Source organism: Plecotus auritus, assembly GCF_963455305.1.
Source record: "Plecotus auritus genome assembly, chromosome: X".
Classification (NCBI taxonomy): Eukaryota; Metazoa; Chordata; class Mammalia; order Chiroptera; family Vespertilionidae; genus Plecotus; species Plecotus auritus.
The window spans coordinates 90,782,729-90,801,208 of NC_137784.1; the positions used below are offsets into that span (position 1 = coordinate 90,782,729).

General features: G+C 44.2%; 1 protein-coding gene across 1 annotated transcript in view; it reads right to left on the bottom strand.

Annotated features, from left to right (window-relative positions):
* The window catches only part of LHFPL1 (LHFPL tetraspan subfamily member 1), a gene marked incomplete at both ends in the record, with an annotated part of 64,029 nt that extends 48,220 nt beyond the window's left edge, over positions 1-15,809 (bottom strand). Inside the window, 2 exons of the mRNA XM_080652122.1 lie at positions 718-816; positions 15,428-15,809. Coding sequence (XP_080508248.1) covers positions 718-816; positions 15,428-15,809 — 481 coding nt within the window. The remainder of the gene's footprint in view (positions 1-717; positions 817-15,427) is intronic.
* Positions 15,810-18,480: the final 2,671 nt, after the last annotated feature.

The window sequence follows — 18,480 nt, forward strand, 5'->3', positions numbered from 1 at the left end:
AGTTCTCTCCTACCTTTGAGAATAGTCAAGGAAATTTAGACATTTTCCTTCTTATTCTCTTCCATCATGGTAAGTTGGAAAAATACTTTTAAGTCTTCTAATTAGAGCCCAATCTATTCCCATTCATATTAGTAAATGTAAGCCATTCTCATTGAGAGTTGGCAATCATAGGATAGTCAAGAGCTATTTCTGTCACTCCTTCTAATATTTAACAGTTATTGCCAATGTAACAATGCCCGTAACATGCCAGTAACAATTCCCAATATTTAACCTGGGTTCCTAATACATGATGAAAACCAAATTACCCTTTGTTATATCCTCAGTGGAGAATAAGAAGAGATACTGTTGATTTGTATTTGAAAAACAGTGCCTAGAAGGATGTATTAATAGGAAGTAGGATTTATTCAGAGGATGACAGATCATCAGTCTCCAAGCATTTGAAATCCTGCTGTAGACAGAGTTGCCCCAAACTGGTCATAAAACTCCAGGTAAAAGTACACAAAGGGTGTGGAGAGACACAGTCAAGGAAGTGGAATTTATGTCTACTCCTTGTGAGTTAGCAAGGCCAGATAATCTGGCCAAGCCACCACTTCTCACAAGCTAGCATAGTGAGAGAGACTCAGGCAAGCACCACTAGCAACCAGAGGCCCATTCAAGATGTAAAGCACTTTGAAAAACAGATGAACCACCATTGCCATCCTGCCCAGGCCACCTTACCTAACTGAAATTGATTGGAGATATTCCCACATGTTTGCATTACTTCTGGGCTATTCCATCCTAAGGGGTATAATGCACAGCCTGAGCTTATCAGCAGCCCTAGAAAGAAAAACACACACAGGTAGAAAAAATAAAATAGGTCTTATGTCACCCCAATATTCCCTAAAGATTATCTCAGCTCAAATTCTGCCTTTTACACTCAGAGTTTACCTCTCCCCTTTTACCCTAAATGTCTATAACACTACCCAACTCAAAAGGATATCTTTGCCATGCCATAAGTGATGAGTTGTAGAGGGGACAGCTTATAAAAGGCAGTATTGGGAATTGAGACAGGACAATGTAATTTTTACAGCTGAAATATTTTTAACAATGATTTACAAAGCTAATTTAGTCTCTCCAACCAGAATCCTCTTCTATCTTTGTCTGATTTACAAAGAGTCACAATATAGAGACTAATACTGCTTCCTAAAAATTCAGCTTTTTCTAACAATCAATTAGGTCCCTAGGAGTTGAAGGTAGGTCATGATTTCTGTAACTTGGAATCAGCTGCCAGACTGAGATCTACACAAAGCATGCATATTGCATCAGCTTCCCCTGGTGAGCAGGCACCACACGCCCTGTTCCAGAAACGCTTACTTCTGAGAAATCATTCCAAATTCATGCTAAACCTGCCTCCTTTCTTTAAAAAAATATATTTTATTTACAAGCATACAAGTCCTTTGGTTGATTCCTCCCCTGCCTTCCCACTGAAGTTTGACAGTCTTTTTGATGCTTCTTTGTCTCTGTATCTATTTTTGTTCATCAGTTTATAATGTTCATTATATTCCACAAATGAGTGAGATCATGTGGTATTTATCTTTCTCTGACTGGCTTGTATGCATGCATATAAGCATAACCAATGGACACAGACACTAGGGTGTGAAGGCCTGTACCAGTGGGTGGGTGTGGCTGGGGGAGGTCAATGGGGGAAAAGGGAGACATATGTAATACTATATGTAATATTTTAAACAATAAAATAAAACTTAAAAAATAAAGTCAAATCTAAAGCTGAAAAAAACCTCCTCATGAACAGTATATTAATGTGTAAGTATTAAACATTGAGCTTTACTGTTTATAAAAACTTGAGTGCCAAAAAGATCACTTCCATATCTTACTCCTTTTATTGTTTTTGTTTCTTTTTTATGTATATTTTATTGGGGTTACATCTATATGTAACCCCAATAAGCAACCAGCCGACCAACCGACCATTTGACCAGTAGCTATGATGTGCACTGACCACCAGGGGGCAGATGCTCAACGCAGGAGTGGAAATCATAGGCATGGAAACATGGAAGAAACTGCCCTGACTGGTTTGGCTCAGTGGATAGAGCGTTGGTCTGCGGACTGAAAGTCCCCAGGTTCGATTCCGGTCAAGGGCATGTACCTTGGTTGTGGGCACATCCCCAGTAGGAGGTGTGCAGGAGGCAGCTGATCGATGTTTCTCTCTCATCGATGTTTCTAACTCTCTATCCCTCTCCCTTCCTCTCTTTAAAACAATCAATAAAATATTAAAAATATATTTTAAAAAAAGAAACATGGAAGAAACTGATGAATTTCAGAAGGAAGGAGTGAGGGGGGAGGGCAGGAAGGATTAACCAAAGATCTTATAGGCATACTAGAAGCCCAGTGCACAGATTCGTGCACCGGTGGGGTCCTTCAGCCTGGCCTGCACCCTCTCACAATCCTGGACCCCTCAGGGGATGTTGGAGAGCTGGTTTTGGCCCAGTACCCACAGGCCAGACAGGGGGACCCCAATGGTGCATGAATCCGTGCACCGGGCCTCTAGTTGGTTAATAAAATTATATAGGTCTCAAGTGTAATATCCTATCTAATCAAGAGGGAATATGCTAATTAACCATCACTCCATCACAAAGATGGCTGAACCCACAGCTGAGGCCAACTTTCCATAAGGAGCCTTAACAAGCAATCAGCAGGGACCTGACACTATGCCCTCCCCCGCCCCCGTGGGGCTTGACAGGGGACCTCAGCCTGCCTTCTACACCCAGCAGGGCTTTACAGGGGACCTCAAGGTGCACTTCCTGTCCTGGTGCTGGGCTAGGGGACCTCAGGCTGCTCCCCCCGCCCCAGCGCCAGGCCAGGGGACCTTAGGCCATGCCCCCCACCTGGCAGGGCTTGACAGGGGACCTCAGGCCACGCCCCCCACGAGGTGGGACTTGACAGGGGACTTCATGCTGCACTCCCCACCCAGGCAGCAGGCCGGGGGACCTCAGGCCTCACCCCCCGCCCCAGCACTGAGCCAGGGGACCTGAGTCTGCACACCTGCATGGTGGGGCTTGACAGGGGACCTCAAGGTGCACCCCCAGTGCTGGGTCGGGGGAACTCAGGCTATGCCCCCCGCCCAGGAGGAACCTGAGGCTGCACCCCCCCTGCCGATGGGGCTTGACAGGGGACCTGAGGCTGTTCCCCTCTCCCAGTGCCAGGCTGGGGGACCTGAGTCTGCGCCCCCTTCCACCTGGTGGGGCTTGATGGGGGACCTCAGGCCATGCTCCCCACCCAGCGGGGCTTGACAGGGGATCTCAGTCCATGTCCCACACCTGGCGGGGCTTGATGGGGGACCTCAAGGCATGCCCCCCCACCCCAGTCTGGGCTGGGGGACCTCAGGCCACACTCCCCCTCCTGGCGCCAGGCCAGAGGACCTGAAGCTACGTTCCCTGCCCTGTGGGGCTTGACAAGGGTGGGACTAGCCAGGTCTGGATCTATCCCAATGAGGTGGGGAGGGCGGCTGGGTCTGGGTCTCACATGATTTTGAGGGGTATGTGGTTGGACAGGGACTTGACTCTGGGTCTCATGGTGTGCCCCAGACTCTGACAGGAGGAAGGTTTTCATATACATTTTACTAATTTTCTTTCATCTCTGACACTTCTATTATAAAGAAAGGGCAAATAGCAATATTAAATTATTTCCTCTAATTAATCCCCTTTTAATGTGCACGAATTTCATGCACCGGGCCACTAGTATATATATATATATGGTTGATTTTTACACAGACGAAGGGAGAGGGCTAGAGAGTTAGAAACATCAATGAGAGAGAAACATGGATCAGCTGCCTTCTGCATGCCCCCTCTTGGGGATCAAGCCCACAACTAAGGTACATGCCCTTGACTGGAACTGAACCTGGGACCCTTCAGTCTGAAGGCCTATGCTCTATCTACTGAGCCAAACCCGGTAGGGCTATGCCTCCTTTCTTTAGCTTCACATACCTTCCACTGTGCCCCTTGTCTTCATCTCCACTTTGTTTAGTTCATTTAGTTACTACAGGGAAACTTTGTGAGATCTTATTAATAACCCTACTCTTCCAACCAGAAATATTAATCTGGTACTTGTGAGCACTGCCTTTTAAGTAAGGGTAAGTGCAAAATCCACAGCTCTTGCTGCTGCCTAGGTTTACATTTTATAACCTCTGACCTCCCCATACCATGCCTTTGGTGACAGTGAATTGGACCTAGTATTGGCATCTGATACAAAACAATAAAATTTATTGGCTGGCCAGTAATTGGTGACATCATAACCTGGCATGTAGATATGATCTGGACCAGGCTCTTGTTTCTGAAAGTTTTAATCAAGAAACATAGAAATGCTATATTATCCAAAAAAGAAGCAGAAATGCCAAGTTAGTTAGCAGATACAGAAGAAGTTGAGAAAAAGATAACAGGAGGTAAAATCAAGTCTGTGTCAAGTTGAAGCCAAGTTCAATCTAAAGTTATGAGTATATATAACAGCTTGGCAAGCTGAGAAAACTGATTGATACAGTAGCATGAAGCAGACATACCATGAAGAAAAACTCCATACTGCCCATGAAAGAGCTAGAGAGAATCCAGTGCTTCCCAATGGCTTTTGAGTTCAAATTTCCTTATCTATACTAATAAAAGGGTAATATGCTAATGAGACCAGATAGACCTGGTGTCTTCCAGACATCCTCTGGACAAAGCCACAGTGGTGGGGACTGAGGCAGAGGCAGTTAGGGGTGATCAGGTAGGCAGGCAGAGGCAGTTAGGGGTGATCAGGCTGGCAGGGGAGAGCAGTTAGGGATGATCAGGCTGGCAGGGGAGAAGTTAGGGGTATCAGGCAGGAAGGCAGAGGCAGTTTAGGGGCATCAGGCAGGCAGAGGCAGTTAGGGGTGATCAGGCAGGCAGGCAGGTGAGCAGTTAAGAGCCAGTGGTCCTGGGTTGCGAGAGGGATGTCCGACTGCTGGTTTAGGCCCAATCCAGCAGTCAGACATCCCCCAAGGGGTCCCAGATTGGAGAGGATGCAGGCCGGGCTGAGCCCCCCCCCCAACTGTGTGCACAAATTTTGTGCACTGGGCCTCTAGTCCTATCTAATAAAAGAGTAATATGCAAATTGACCATCATACCAAGACACAAGATGGCCGCCCCATGTGGTCAAAGATGGCAGCCCCCATGCAGACACAAGATGGCTGCCACAAGATGGCCACCAGAAGATGGCCTGCAGGGGAGGGAAGTTGTGGGAAGTTAGGAATGACCAGGCCAGCAGAGGAGGGCAGTTGGGGGTGACCAGGCTAGCAGAGGAGAGCAGTTGGGGGAGACCAGGACAGCAAGGGAGGGCAGTTGGGGGGAGGAACCAGGCCTACAGGGAAGGGCAGTTGTGGGGGACCGGGCCTGCAGGGGAGGGCAGTAGGGGGGACCAGGCGTACAGGGGAGGGCAGTTCGGGGGGGGGGGGACCAGGCCTACAGGGAAGGGCAGTTGGGGGGGACCCAGGCCTGCAGGGGAGGGCAGTTGGGGGTGACCAGGACTGCAGGGGAGGGCTATTGTGGGGGGCAGGCCTGCAAGGGAGGGCAGTTTTGGGCAATCAGGCCAGCAGGGAGGGCAGGTAGGGGTGACTGGGCCAGCAGAGGAGGGCAGTTGGGTGAGACCAGGCCAGCAGGGGAGGGCAGTTGGAGGGGACCAGGACTGCAGGGGAGGGCAGTTGGGGAGAGCAGTTGGGGAGGACCAGGCCTGCAGGGGAGGGCTGTTGGGGGGGCAGTCCTGCAGGGTAGAGCAGTTGGGGGGGACCAGGCCAGCAGGGGAGGTCAGTTAGGGGAGACCAGGCCTGCAGTGGAAGACAGTTGGGGGGGACCCAGGTCTGCAGGGGAGGGCAGTTGGGGGGACCAGGCCTGCAGGGGAGGGCAGTTGTGGGGGACCAGGCCAGCAGGGGAGGGCAGTTGGGGGGGACCAGGCCTGCAGGGGAGGGAAGTTTGGGGGGATCAGGCCTGCAAGGGAGGGCAGTTTGGGGGGACCAGGCTTGCAGGGGAGGGCAGTTGGGAGCCAGCAGTCCTGGATTGTGAGAGGGATGCCTGATTCCACTGGGATCAGGCCTAAGCGGGCGGTTGGACATCCCTCTAGGGATCCCAGATTGGAGAGGGTGCAGGCTGCACTGAGGGACACCCCCCACCCGTGCACGAATTTTATGCACCAGGCCTCTAGTGTTATAACAAAATCCCTTTTAACTGAGAGATCTCAAGTGAGTATCCTACTTTCACCCAAGAGAGCATCATACTTGAGTGCTACATCAAAGGTCATGGAGTGGTCACCTGCCACAAATATGGATACAGAAACTAACATTTAACATAGAACCTCTAGAGAGCAGGTGTTTGATCAATGATGAATGAAGGCCATATTTGTAGATTCCAGAGCTTTGGGGCTCAGCTGGACAGTGAAGGCCAGACTGCTTCAGGGATTCCTCAATGAGGAAAAGTCAATATATACTCTAAGAAGATAAGCCCATTTTGCCTTCCAATGAAGACTTTAGAAAGAAAATCACAAAGTACTCTCTAAGCTTGTCTGCAACAAGGCTATCAGCTTTTTGTACTCAGAGAATAAGACAAGGACTTCAAGAAATAGCAAGAAGCATTTTAACAGGTAAATAGAGAACATTCTGACAGTGAGATGGTTTAGAAACTTAGAAAATGATCAGTTAAGGTTAGAAATTCCCTTCGGTGGAATGCTTAAGTTAGAAGGAATTCTTATCTGTCTCATAGTCTTAAAGGAAATGGAACTGTGTGTGTGTGTGTGTGTGTGTGTGTGTGTGTGTGTGCCACAGATAAACTGAATTCCTATACTCAGGGGTCCTCAAACTTTTTAAACAGGGGGCCAGTTCACTGTCCCTCAGACCGTTGGAGGGCCGGACTATAGTTTTAAAAAAAAACTATGAACAAATTCTTATGCGCACTGCGGGCCCGGGACAAGTTGGCTGCTAAGCAGGACAGGCAGCAGCACCCGGCGGGCTGGATAAATGTCCTCGATGGGCCGCATGTGGCCCGCGGGCCGTAGTTTGAGGACCCCTGCTCCTCGGGTTACATCGGAGATCCGTTCCTACATCGCGACATAAGGCGACTTTCGTCGATTTTCCCTGTAAGTCGGAACCCACCTACATAAGCACCTATGTCACTCACATGGCGCACATACACAGCAGTAATGAAGTGAAACAGTAAAAAAAAAAAATTAAAAGAAAGATAACAATTCCTGACCTTTACTTGTGTTAAATAAATAATAAAAAACAGAAAGCACATATGTACATACATTGAAATGATGGAACTTTTTTTATATAAATAAATGGGAGATGGTGACATAACCACGAAATGGTGTACATCAAGTCCGATGTAACCTGAGGACTGCCTGTAATATGAAGGAGTATGAGCCAGAGTGTATGAGGTCAAGATTTGCACAATGGGTTAAAGACAAAACTGGGTATGAAAACTAAGCCTTTTCCTCCTTCCAGTGTATGTTCTTTAAGGGAAGAGTTAATAAAAAGTGAGCTTTCTCACACAGACAGGAAGAAAAGCACCCAATTTTATAAAATAACAGTAGTTCAGCTTTCCAACCTCCATATTCAGATCCCTGGGACTGGCATGAACTCTGACTTCTCAAGCAGGAAGTAATGCTGGCCAAATGCCTTTCTTGACATGGCAGGGGGGGGGGACATTCCACCTTCTTCAGTCCCCTTGATCTTCAGATGTTACCATGCAGGTCAGGGAATACCTCCTCAAGGAAGCCTTTCCTCACCATCCCCAACCCCAAGGCAAAGTTACACATTATCTCTTTTCTCTCTCTCTCTCTCTCTCTCTCTCTCTCTCTCTCTCTCTCATCTTTCCCTATCCCTCTCTCTCTTTCTCTTTCTCTCTTTTCCCATAGCAACCTGTGCTTACTCCTGTGATTAAAATATACTGTGATCTACATTTTTACAACTCTGTTGTCTGTATCCCTCAATGGAGTGTGTGGTCCTTGAAGAGAGGAGCCATATTTATCCTCAACTGTGTATCTTTGGTACCTGGTATATAATAGGTGCTAAATAAATGCATATGTTTCACAGTGTGCTCTGCCTACCTTGCACACAGCTTCCTTCACCTGCACTACCCAAACAGGAAGACTTCTGAAGGGATCTCTGTGAAAGATGATTCTAGATAGCTCCACCTAAGCACCTCTAAAATCCTGATGCCCCTCCCCCATGACATATAATTCTTATTATTAAAAAAGTGAACTCCTACTCATGTGGAGGAAGCTTAAAAGGCCATTAACTTGGTCTAAACAAGCTTTCAAAGAACATGACATCCATGAAAGAAAAAAATAAAAGAATGAAAGGACAGTTGAAGTATTGAGGAAGAAATTATTTAAAAAAATAATAATATGAAGTGATATGAAAAATAGCAAATAAAGTTTCAAAACATATAATAGAGAACTGAAATGTTAAATGTCACAATATATATTTATATACTGTATATGAGGTCCCTAGAACCATAAGAAATGCAAACAATTTACTGTTAATAACACATTCTCTAATTGCTCCCCCTTAAAAATCAAATTGCCCCCCCCCCATGGGGCATGTGCCCCACAATGGGAACCACTGGTACAGACCTAAGTTCAAATTCCAGGTCTGACACCTAGAAGCTGTGTAACTTTAGGCAAGTTCCTTAAATCTCTCTGTACTTCAGGTAACTCATCTTTAAAATAGGAATACTAGTACTCTATTTTATAGGGATGTTTCAAGAAGTTATACTCATAAAGTTTCTGGCACATAGAAAGTGCTCATTAAAGATTAATTATTATTAAACAGTATCCTTTCTCTATGGCTTCTCTCTTACTTTCAACCTATATTCTCCATGCTAATATTTTCCCTCATCTCTTTGTTCTCATAACAAACGACTGGAAAGTGAAAAGCTGAATAAGGATCCATTCAAAAGCTGCCTGGTTGGAGTTGTTATCTTGCAATAATTCATAAGTACCAGGACAGAGATCAGAAATCTTTGCCAGGCATGTCTTCTGTCCCAGTGCATGTGGCTCCATGCTCTGCCCAACCTGCATTTCTACTCCTCCTATCTCTTATCCTTCATTTGGCCTTTTAGACAGGTGAGCACAATAGGTTGTACACATACATCTTGGAGATATTGGACTTGTAACTGACAGCTGATTCCATCACATTTCATCATAGCTGGAGAAAGATGTCCTGGGAGACATTTTAAAACATGAAGTCACAGGGGAATTTATTTTCCATTATATTTGTCCCCAGCAGTTCTCATCAATTTCAAATTGTGAAGATGTGTTTCAAATAGCAATACGGAAGTCATTTGCCAGCACCAGGCCCTGCCACCTTCAGGAAGAGTGGGAGCTTATTAAAAATTTAGATTGGTCTGGCAGGTGCAGCTCAGTGGTTGAGCATTGACCTATGAAAAAGGAGGTCACTGTTTGATTCCAGGTTAAGGGCACATGCCCAGGTTGCAGATTTGATCCTCAGTGAGGGGCGTGCAGGAGGCAGCTGATCAATGATTCTCTCTCATCATTGATGTTTCTATCTCTCTCTCCTGTCCCTTCCTCTCTGAAATAAATAAAAAATGTATTTAAAAATAAATAAATAAATAAATAAATAAATAAATAAATAAATAAATAAATAAAATGTAATTTGGGGCCTCATCCACAGGTATTTGATTTAGTAACTGCAGCCCAGGAATATACATTTCAAAAGTACCCCAGTAATATGGTGGTGTTGCTTGGTGGTTAGAGCATCAGCCCACTCATCAAAGGGTCCCAGGTTCAATCCCTCACCCCAGTTGGGGCACATGTGGGAGGCAACCAATTAATGTGTCACTCTCACATCAATGGTTCTCTCTCTCTTTCCCTTCTCTCCCTCCCTTCCATTCTCTCTAAAAAAAAAAAAAAATGAATGGAAAAATATCCTTGGGTGAGGATTAACAACAGCAACCAAAAAAGAAAATCACCACTACTACAAATATTAGAAGCATGGGGATCTGGTGGCAAAGAAAATAAGATGAAATCCTAGCTCCCACTTCTCTATGTGTCATTGCTCATTCCCAGTTGTACTGCCCTTTGAACCATGTATGCCCTTTGGAGAAGTCTGTTTCAACTGCTTATGCTCAGCCAGGTACTTCTCCATAGGAAGGGAGAAAAAACCCTTTAGAATATGTTACCTTCTTCACTGCCCTATTGCACATGTGCAGGTGACCATTTTGTTTCTCTTCCTCAACTTCTCCCTCCACAAGAATCTCCTTTCACAAAATATACCAAATACTCTCCCCAAACATAATTGCTGTAGTTTGAATTCACTTCTCCAACCAAGCAGAAGCCCAGAGTTGGGTACTTTGCTCAGCTTCAGGCCTTATGGCAACCTCAACACCAATACAAACCCTCAGGCACACAATCTCAAACAGATCTTGGAACTCTACCTGCAGCTACATCCCAGCTGCCCTAAATGTTCCCTGCAGCCAGAATCACTACTTCCCCATATTTCAGTAGCTATATAACCCCTTCCCAATTGCACATTCTCAATTAGACAAATGCCTAAATTTGGTCTCTGTCTGGCCAGAGAAAGCCTCCTCACTGGGTGTAACCATCCCCCTTGGCGTCCCCTTCCACATTCACAAGAGTAACTTTTGAGAGGGCAGTGATTTTGTTACATACTCCACCCAATCCATAAATACTTGTCCAAATATGGTTATTAGTACTTTGAATTTACTACCCTGAGCTGAAGCCTAGTATGAGTTCGTTTGTTATTAATTTGCTCAATTTATTGCTCTTGTAGCAATTTCAACTCAAACACAGTGGAAAATTTATACCTACCCTCCAGCTATATCTCAGCTTTCCCTTTCCAGGGAACTCCCCCACCGCTCAAGTCTCCCATTTTTTCAATCTAATATTTTCAGTCAGAGTTTATAAGACATTTCAGTGCTGCTAGAGATTTCTAAAGTAGATCAGTGAAGGCTTCACAGAGAAGTTGCATTTGACTTTACCTTTGAGAGATAGAGAAATTGTTTATGTACAAGCAGACATAGAAGAAAAGGGAACTCCATTTTAAAAGCAATATTAAAACAAAACTGAGCAGAGGTTCTCAACTTTTTATGTGTACTGGAATCTGCTAGAGAATCATAAATAATAAATCCAAGGCAGTAGTTACCTTTGCTGTGGGGACAAGGGACTATGATGAGGGTAGGAAGGAGACTTCAACTGTATTGGTAAAACTCTATTTCTTCCGCTGAGTGGTATATACATCAGAAATATTTCCTACTATAGTTTCAAAAATAAATCAGCATGAGAGGCTGTATAAAACGCAGGGTGCCTGGCATCAGTTCTGATTCAGTGGTCTTAGAATGACCCTAAGGAATCTGCATTAACAAGCACCCCAGGTAATACTTATATAAGTACTTCATGGACCACTCTGAAAAACACTGTGATAGCATTATTTTTCTCCAAAGGGAAAAAGAAAAATCAGTAGCACTGGTGCATAAAGCCCAGAGCTGAGCATCAGAATCCCCAAACCATATTCTCTGTCCTGCTTCAATTTGTACTTGAGTCTTTGCTAGCAGGTTAACTTCTTTGAAAACATTTTCCCAAACATAAAGCCACTTTTATAATCCTTGTTCAGCCTGGTAAGGATAAGTTAAATGATTCCTGGTGAAACTTTGGAGGACTTTCCAGGAAATGGTTTTTAGAAAAATAGCACCCTTTCCTTGAATCAAGTTCTCAGTGATCTGTTTCCAGTGGCAATTTTCATAAGCATGCAGCACAGAATAAAACATGGGTGCTTCTCTGAGTATATTAAATTGTATAAATAATCTCCAGGGTGGTGGTTCTCACTTGGGTTGGGGAAAGGGAACACAGCATACACATCAGAGTCACTAGGGAGATTTTTCAAAACATGCCTTCCACCTTTTGCTGTGGATATCAGAATGGGAAAGTGTGGAGTCCACATTATTTAAGCACTCCAGGTGATTCTGATACATTCCCTACTCTAGAAAGATTCTTGGCCTCCCTCAAGCAACCCGATCCAAGATCTTACACTTTGTCCTGCCAAGAAGTTCCTTATATTTACTTCTCACTTATGTCTCCTTTGTTTAGCTCTCACTGAAGATAGAGGATAATTCACAAGTATCTTGTATATACATACACAGGGGAATGTGAATAATGACCCTGTTCTCAGAGGTTGGGGGCCAGCTGGTTGGAAACCTCAGCATCCTCAGGGCTGAAATAATCTCCTGACCAGATGTTTCCTTCACCAGTTGGAGCAGGGCATGAAGGTCCCAGTGGAAGGCTTTCTGGACCCCAGGCTTGTCCAGCTGGATCAGCTGCAGGTGGAGCAAAATGGGACCCAAGGGCCCCATCAGGTCACCTTGCTGAGCATGACTCAGTCAAGCAGATCTTTATTTCTTCCTGTCTCTCCCACTTCCCACTGCTCATCTCTGTGGGAAGCCGCCAAACTGGGGAACAAGAGTCAAGAAGGGGGAGGAGATATTCTTAATGGATACTCCATCTCTTCAGTGGTTTGGGGTCTGGCAGAGATAAACCAGACCTGAAACAAATTGGCTCCTCCCCTTAATGCATTTCGGTTAATGCACTAGCTGCCGAGAATCAGCCAGGCCTGGAGCAACAAAATCAATTCCCCTCAGCTGAACAACAAGTTTAAACTAAACCCCCACAGCTCTTTCTCTTGAGTCTGGCTTGGCTGTCTGCCACTGGCAGAGCCGATCTTTGAGGGGACAGACCTGAGATCTCTAAAGAGCCTTAGGTAATAATCATGTGCCAAAGGACTCCTAGAAAATATGATATATCCAAGCAGTTTTCACCATTACTTCACATCTGATGCCACCTTAACAGGCATAAGTTTCTAAAAGGTAGGTGGTAATGACTATTGCTTGGTTGGTGTTACAGATATGGAAACTGTGGAAAATTAGTTATCTAGTTATCTGTCCAATATCATTCCCTTGCCCAGGGATAAACCTTATAGCACACATTGGGTCTTGATTCTTTCCATGACTACTGTCAAATGGCATTTTATTCTTGAATTTTAAAGACCCTCATATCAGTGTAAATACTGTGACCATGCTCATATGAGCAAGGGTCAATGAAGAATATAGAATGGCAGAATCATATGGGATGAAAATGGCACTATTTTGACTCCCCCTATATGACACCTGCACTCAACCAAAGTTCTTCCCCACTCAGTCCAAGAGTGTCTAAATCTCTATTACCTATCCACATCTCCCTTCAACAATTTCCTTTGAGTTTCTAGACCTAGGAGGTGGGAACAACTAAAATATGTCATATAGAGAACCATAAGGGTTTTGTAAAAGTCTCAGCCAAGCCCAAGATAGGATGCAAGCTTAGAGTAGGAGCCATTGTTAATTCTTGGAGTCTGATGGAGGCTATTGCTACTGAACTTCTGATTCCTACAAGTTACCACTTCCTCACCCTTTGCCAGAAATTCTTAGAAATGCAAGTGAGGCTAACTTGTCACTCTCAAGTCAGAAGAGAACTCAGGAAGTTAACACCCTTGATGGAAGTCTGGAAAAAAGGGAAGGATGTGAATGAACCCAGCTCTCATATGTCCATTTTATTCCAACATTCACTAGACATTGCCTTAGCATGTGTTCATTCTCTCTACAGTTATTAAAAACCTTCTCTGTGCCTGACACTGAGGTTGCCCTGGAGCTATAAATATGAGTTTCAAGGACTACCCCTTACTCTTGACAGGTAAGTGAAAGGTGAACCTGCTTAAGGCTCATTTGTGATATCCAGGGAGCCACTAAAGGACATTAAGTCATTGGCTTAGACTAGTCTTAGTAATTAGTTCTATACCATGGTTTTCAAGGGGAAGAAATAAACAATCTAATGACTTTCCAGTGTGGCCAGAAAACCATTAATAGCTATGAGTAAACAAATTCAGAGATAGGGGAGACTACAATGTTAATTGAAATTTCAAACTTTTGCAATGAGTCTGAGTAAAGAGAGAACCTGAAAACATCACATTAACTGTGATTCAACAAAAAGAATCTGGTGCTTTTCAAAAGGAGGGCAGGAAACCATGATACCTTAGCTCAGGGTTTCTCAACCTTGGCATTATTAACATTTTAAGCCAGTTACTTCTTTGTTGCTGGAAATGGGGAGCTATCTTGTTCTTGTCCACTGTGGAGTATTTAACAGCATTCTTAGCCTTTACCTACTAGAAGTGAGTAGCACCCTCCTCAAATTGTGATTACCAAAAGTGTCTAAAAAATATTATTAGATGTCTCAGGGAAATGAGGTTAAAAAAATCAGCCCCAGTTGAGAACCACTGTCTTAGCTCATCACAACCATCTCATTCCAAGACCACCTGAACAAGTCATTGTAAAAAAGGAAGAAAATTGGGATCTGGACTATCTTGCCAGTGAACAAAATCAAGGAAAGAAAGGAAGTGATCACAGGAGATGTCACTGTCATTTGCCCATGATCACAGGGCAATGTAGAGGAAGAGCCAGAAGTGAGATCCAAATTTCTTGGCTACAGTCAATCACACTGTGTTGCTAATGGAGATGAGAATGATAACAATGAATTAAATAGTGATTTCAAAACTTGATGAACAACAACCCTCTTCAACAATAGCTTCTAGCAACACTGTTTCCCAGTGCCTCAACCAGGTGTAAAATATAGCTCATATATTCATACATATATTTGCCTGTCTGTCTAAACTTGCTTTTTTACCTTATACAATTCAAAATAAATTTCTCCCACTGCCTTCCTGAAGGTTGCCATTTTGTATTTGGTCTTTCCTAGTCCTTTTATACAACCAGTATCCATGGTTTACCTGCACTAATTTAGAGGGAGTTTGAATGAAGGAAAAGATAAATAAGACAGGGCCATAAAAAATCTAGATAGACTGTTAATGGCTACCAGACAGGGCTAACCATTTATCTACAGTCTGTTTGGTACCTAACATTTCACTATTCAATGTATTTCTTTGTTGAGGACTTTACATTAAACTCTTGTTTGTAATTAGTACTTGTGTGTATGTGTTTATCAGATCACTGTCCTCTGAGATCAGGGCTTTTAAAAATCAAGTGTATTTTGAAGCAGTAATACTAGAATATATGTTGCTGCCCCTGGAAAGTAGACCTGGATAATATTCTTAAGTGGACACCCTGCAGGCAGAAGAAGGTGATAAAAATGGAGGCTAAAAAACACATATCAACTGCCTACTAACCAATTTTGCCGTGAATAAAACCCTGATGTAGATTAGACTTTAGAGAGTCCTAGAGTATTTCAAATGATTCATCTTTTGTAGCCTTAGAGATGGAAATAGAGGAGGTAACATTTCTCATTCCCTTCCCTCCCTGCCCCACCCCCCCCCCCGCAATGATCCCCAACCAACCCAATCCCAGCAACACTGTCTTACCTCCCACGAACTGCGCTGCTCCCATGCAACGTCCCATCATTCTGGAGATAAGCTCCTCCATGCAGCAGCCCAGGACTGCAGTCATTGCCACCAGGAGCAGGAGAGCACAGCCGACACCTGTCACCACTGTGCACATCTGCCAGGCAAGGCTTGGGATGGCGCTGAAGCTGGCATAGCGCCCACACTCTTCCACCATGATCAGACTCTGCCCCTCTCCCCGCACAGGGTAGTTGCACCTCCGGAATGTGCTGAATGACACTGGCTTCCCAAGCTGGGATCCAAAGAGCCAGTATGGCAGGAAGTAACTGGTAGAACTGGCCATAGCAGTAACAAGGGACAGGAAGGCCCAGAGGGTCCCCACCAGTGTCAGGCTGCTCCTCATGGTCCCAGGTTTCTCTGCGCGTATGGGGAGATGAGTTGGGTCACAGAACCAAATACAGAAAGCTATCACGTAGGCTCCATCAGTCTATTTTTCATCTGGCTGGCCAGTCCTATGGCTCATTTATGTGTCACTTGGCCCTTGCTTCTGGATAAAATTATTCTCTTGAGGACCATTTGGGTCCTTATGGGCTTCCTCTTTCCAGCACTTTTTCCATCATTCCATCCTTCCACCTGATTTAGAGTTCTGTGGTCTCTAGGCTGCAATGAAAAAAGATGTAGAACTGAATTAGTGACTTTTCTGCCAACTCAAATGCAGCCTGATCTGACATCTTTTAACTCTTGACATCTAGCATGAAACAAGTGGCCAGAGGGAAGCCTAAATGAAACCCCGGCTGCCTCGAGAGACTCCAGCTTCCAGATGAATGGCCTTTCTGGCTTGGAGGCCTGGAAGGCGGTGATATCTCAAGAGGGTCAGAAACCAAGCTTGTTTTCAGTGAGAAAGGGACGAAAGAAAACAACTCACAGAGCCTGCTCTTAATACAGGGAGAAGAGGGAAGAAAAGCTCACCATGGAGTTGCAGGATGTGTCCACTTGACCTAGGTAGAATGTCCAATAGTGCATTCATGTTGGCTTCTCACAGGGATGCATCAGCCAGGTTGAAATGGGTAGAATAAAATAAAGGGTGCCTAATCATGCACTCTATGCTTATCACTGAGTAAGTACCATTCAGTCACTTTGTCCCAAAATCAAAATGTGAGGCAACTTTCTAACCAGTGAGGGTTGTTTAACTCTAGACTGATTACTAAGAAAAGCTGCCTCTTTCTTTCCTTAATATAATCAAGAAAGCTTCTCATCTTTTATCAGGTGTCCCCTGCCTGGCAGCAGGAAGCTGTAGTTACAGGGACCTTTCAAGGTGCCTTTGGAACAAGTTATCTCAGATTCAAGGTGCTAAGAGTCTTTATATCTAATCTCCTCAACCCAGCTCACAAATGGCTTTCACAGACCCCTCTGTCAAACATCAACTACTTCCCTCCCAATTCCATTAATCTGCCATTGCTTACTGGCCTGTTTCTCAATTAGGGCAGCCAGAGACCACACTAGATCTTGATGACAGCACTGTGAATGTCTCCAGCAGGTAAATGGTGGAGTATGTTTCAGAAGTTTCTCCTTGTTTCATCATTACTGGTTAAAGTTACAGGTGGTGGAAGAGTAGTTCAAGGGTGGAAGACCCAAGGCAAGAAAAGTCTAGGAACTGGCCTACAGGGCCAATCTATGACAGTGAGGAGCAAACAGCAATTGTACACAGGGTCTCATCTCAGGACTGTTCCCAGTCATAATTTCAACCACCATCATATTGTTAGTGCCTGACACAGAATAGTTACTCCAAGTAATGTTTATTTAATGAAACTCATTTCATAAAAACGTACAATTTCCAGATTGACTGGGACCTTAATGAATCACCTAATTCAACCTTCTTGTTTTACATATGAGGGATTATGCCCCAGTAAAGGGGGAAATTATTTCTCCCAAGTCACAGAGTAAGTAGGCAAGCAATAACAACAGAATAGGAAACCTGATCTGCAAATTTCTGGGCCAGTACTGTTCTACACTCACACACCCATCACGTACATATGGGATCACAGAAAGGAAGTGATTTACCCATGGGTAAAGGGTTAGTGAGATACACAGGCCAGACCACAGCCCAGTTATTTGAGTCTTAGTATAATGCTCTATTTTCACTCCACTGTAATTCCTCTCCTGATACATATGTATTGTGTGCTATGTGTTTTGTGCTGCAAGGGAAAAGAGATCATAAATTGCAGGTGCTTAGTTTGGAATGTTAGGGCTTGGGAAGAAAGTGCCCTGAGATGGGCCCCTGGGAATGAGGCTTTGTGCCTGAGAATGGGGGAGGAATGAGAGAAAGATGTGATGAGGGATGGAAAGTCAACAGGAGGAGAAGTGAAACTTGTTATGAGTAATTGATGCTAGAAAGCAAGTATGCTTCACCACAATGAGGTAATGCCTCTGCTTGTTATAGTAGAGTTGGTAAGATTATGAAAAATGCAAGCAGCCCTCTGCTGTGGACTCACTTCCTGGTGAAAAAGTTCAGGCCAGAGAATGAGAGGAAACAAGCTGATAAACATCTGCAGCTGCATCATCACAGTCCCTTCCAAGTCCATTATTTCATTTGCTCTGTCCAACAATCTCCTTAGGTTGGTAAGAAAGGTATTAACCCCAGTTTACAAATGATCAAATTGAGGATCAGAAAGCTAAGAAACCTTCCTCCATATTCTTTCTCCCTCATGACCCCAAAAGTATTACAATTAAAAGCTTCTATGATCTCTCATACAGGATTTCAAGAAAAAATGTTTAAGGGTGGGAAAAAATTAGAGGGGAAGACAGGGATGTTAAGAGGAAGGCCATTTTCTCTAAGCAGTGTGTAAAGCAACAGAACAAGAACATAAGTTATTTCAAGCTCAGAAATTGTAGTCAGAACTAACCGCATATGTCCTCTGTGACTGTCATCATCTGGAGATCAAAAGTCCCAGTATGACAACCAGTAGAAGAACAGAGAACTTAAGAGAAAGGAACTATATCAGCAAGTAGTACTTAGATTATACTAGAAATAAAAGGAGGGGTTCTGACATAAGCTTATATCATCTGTGACAAAT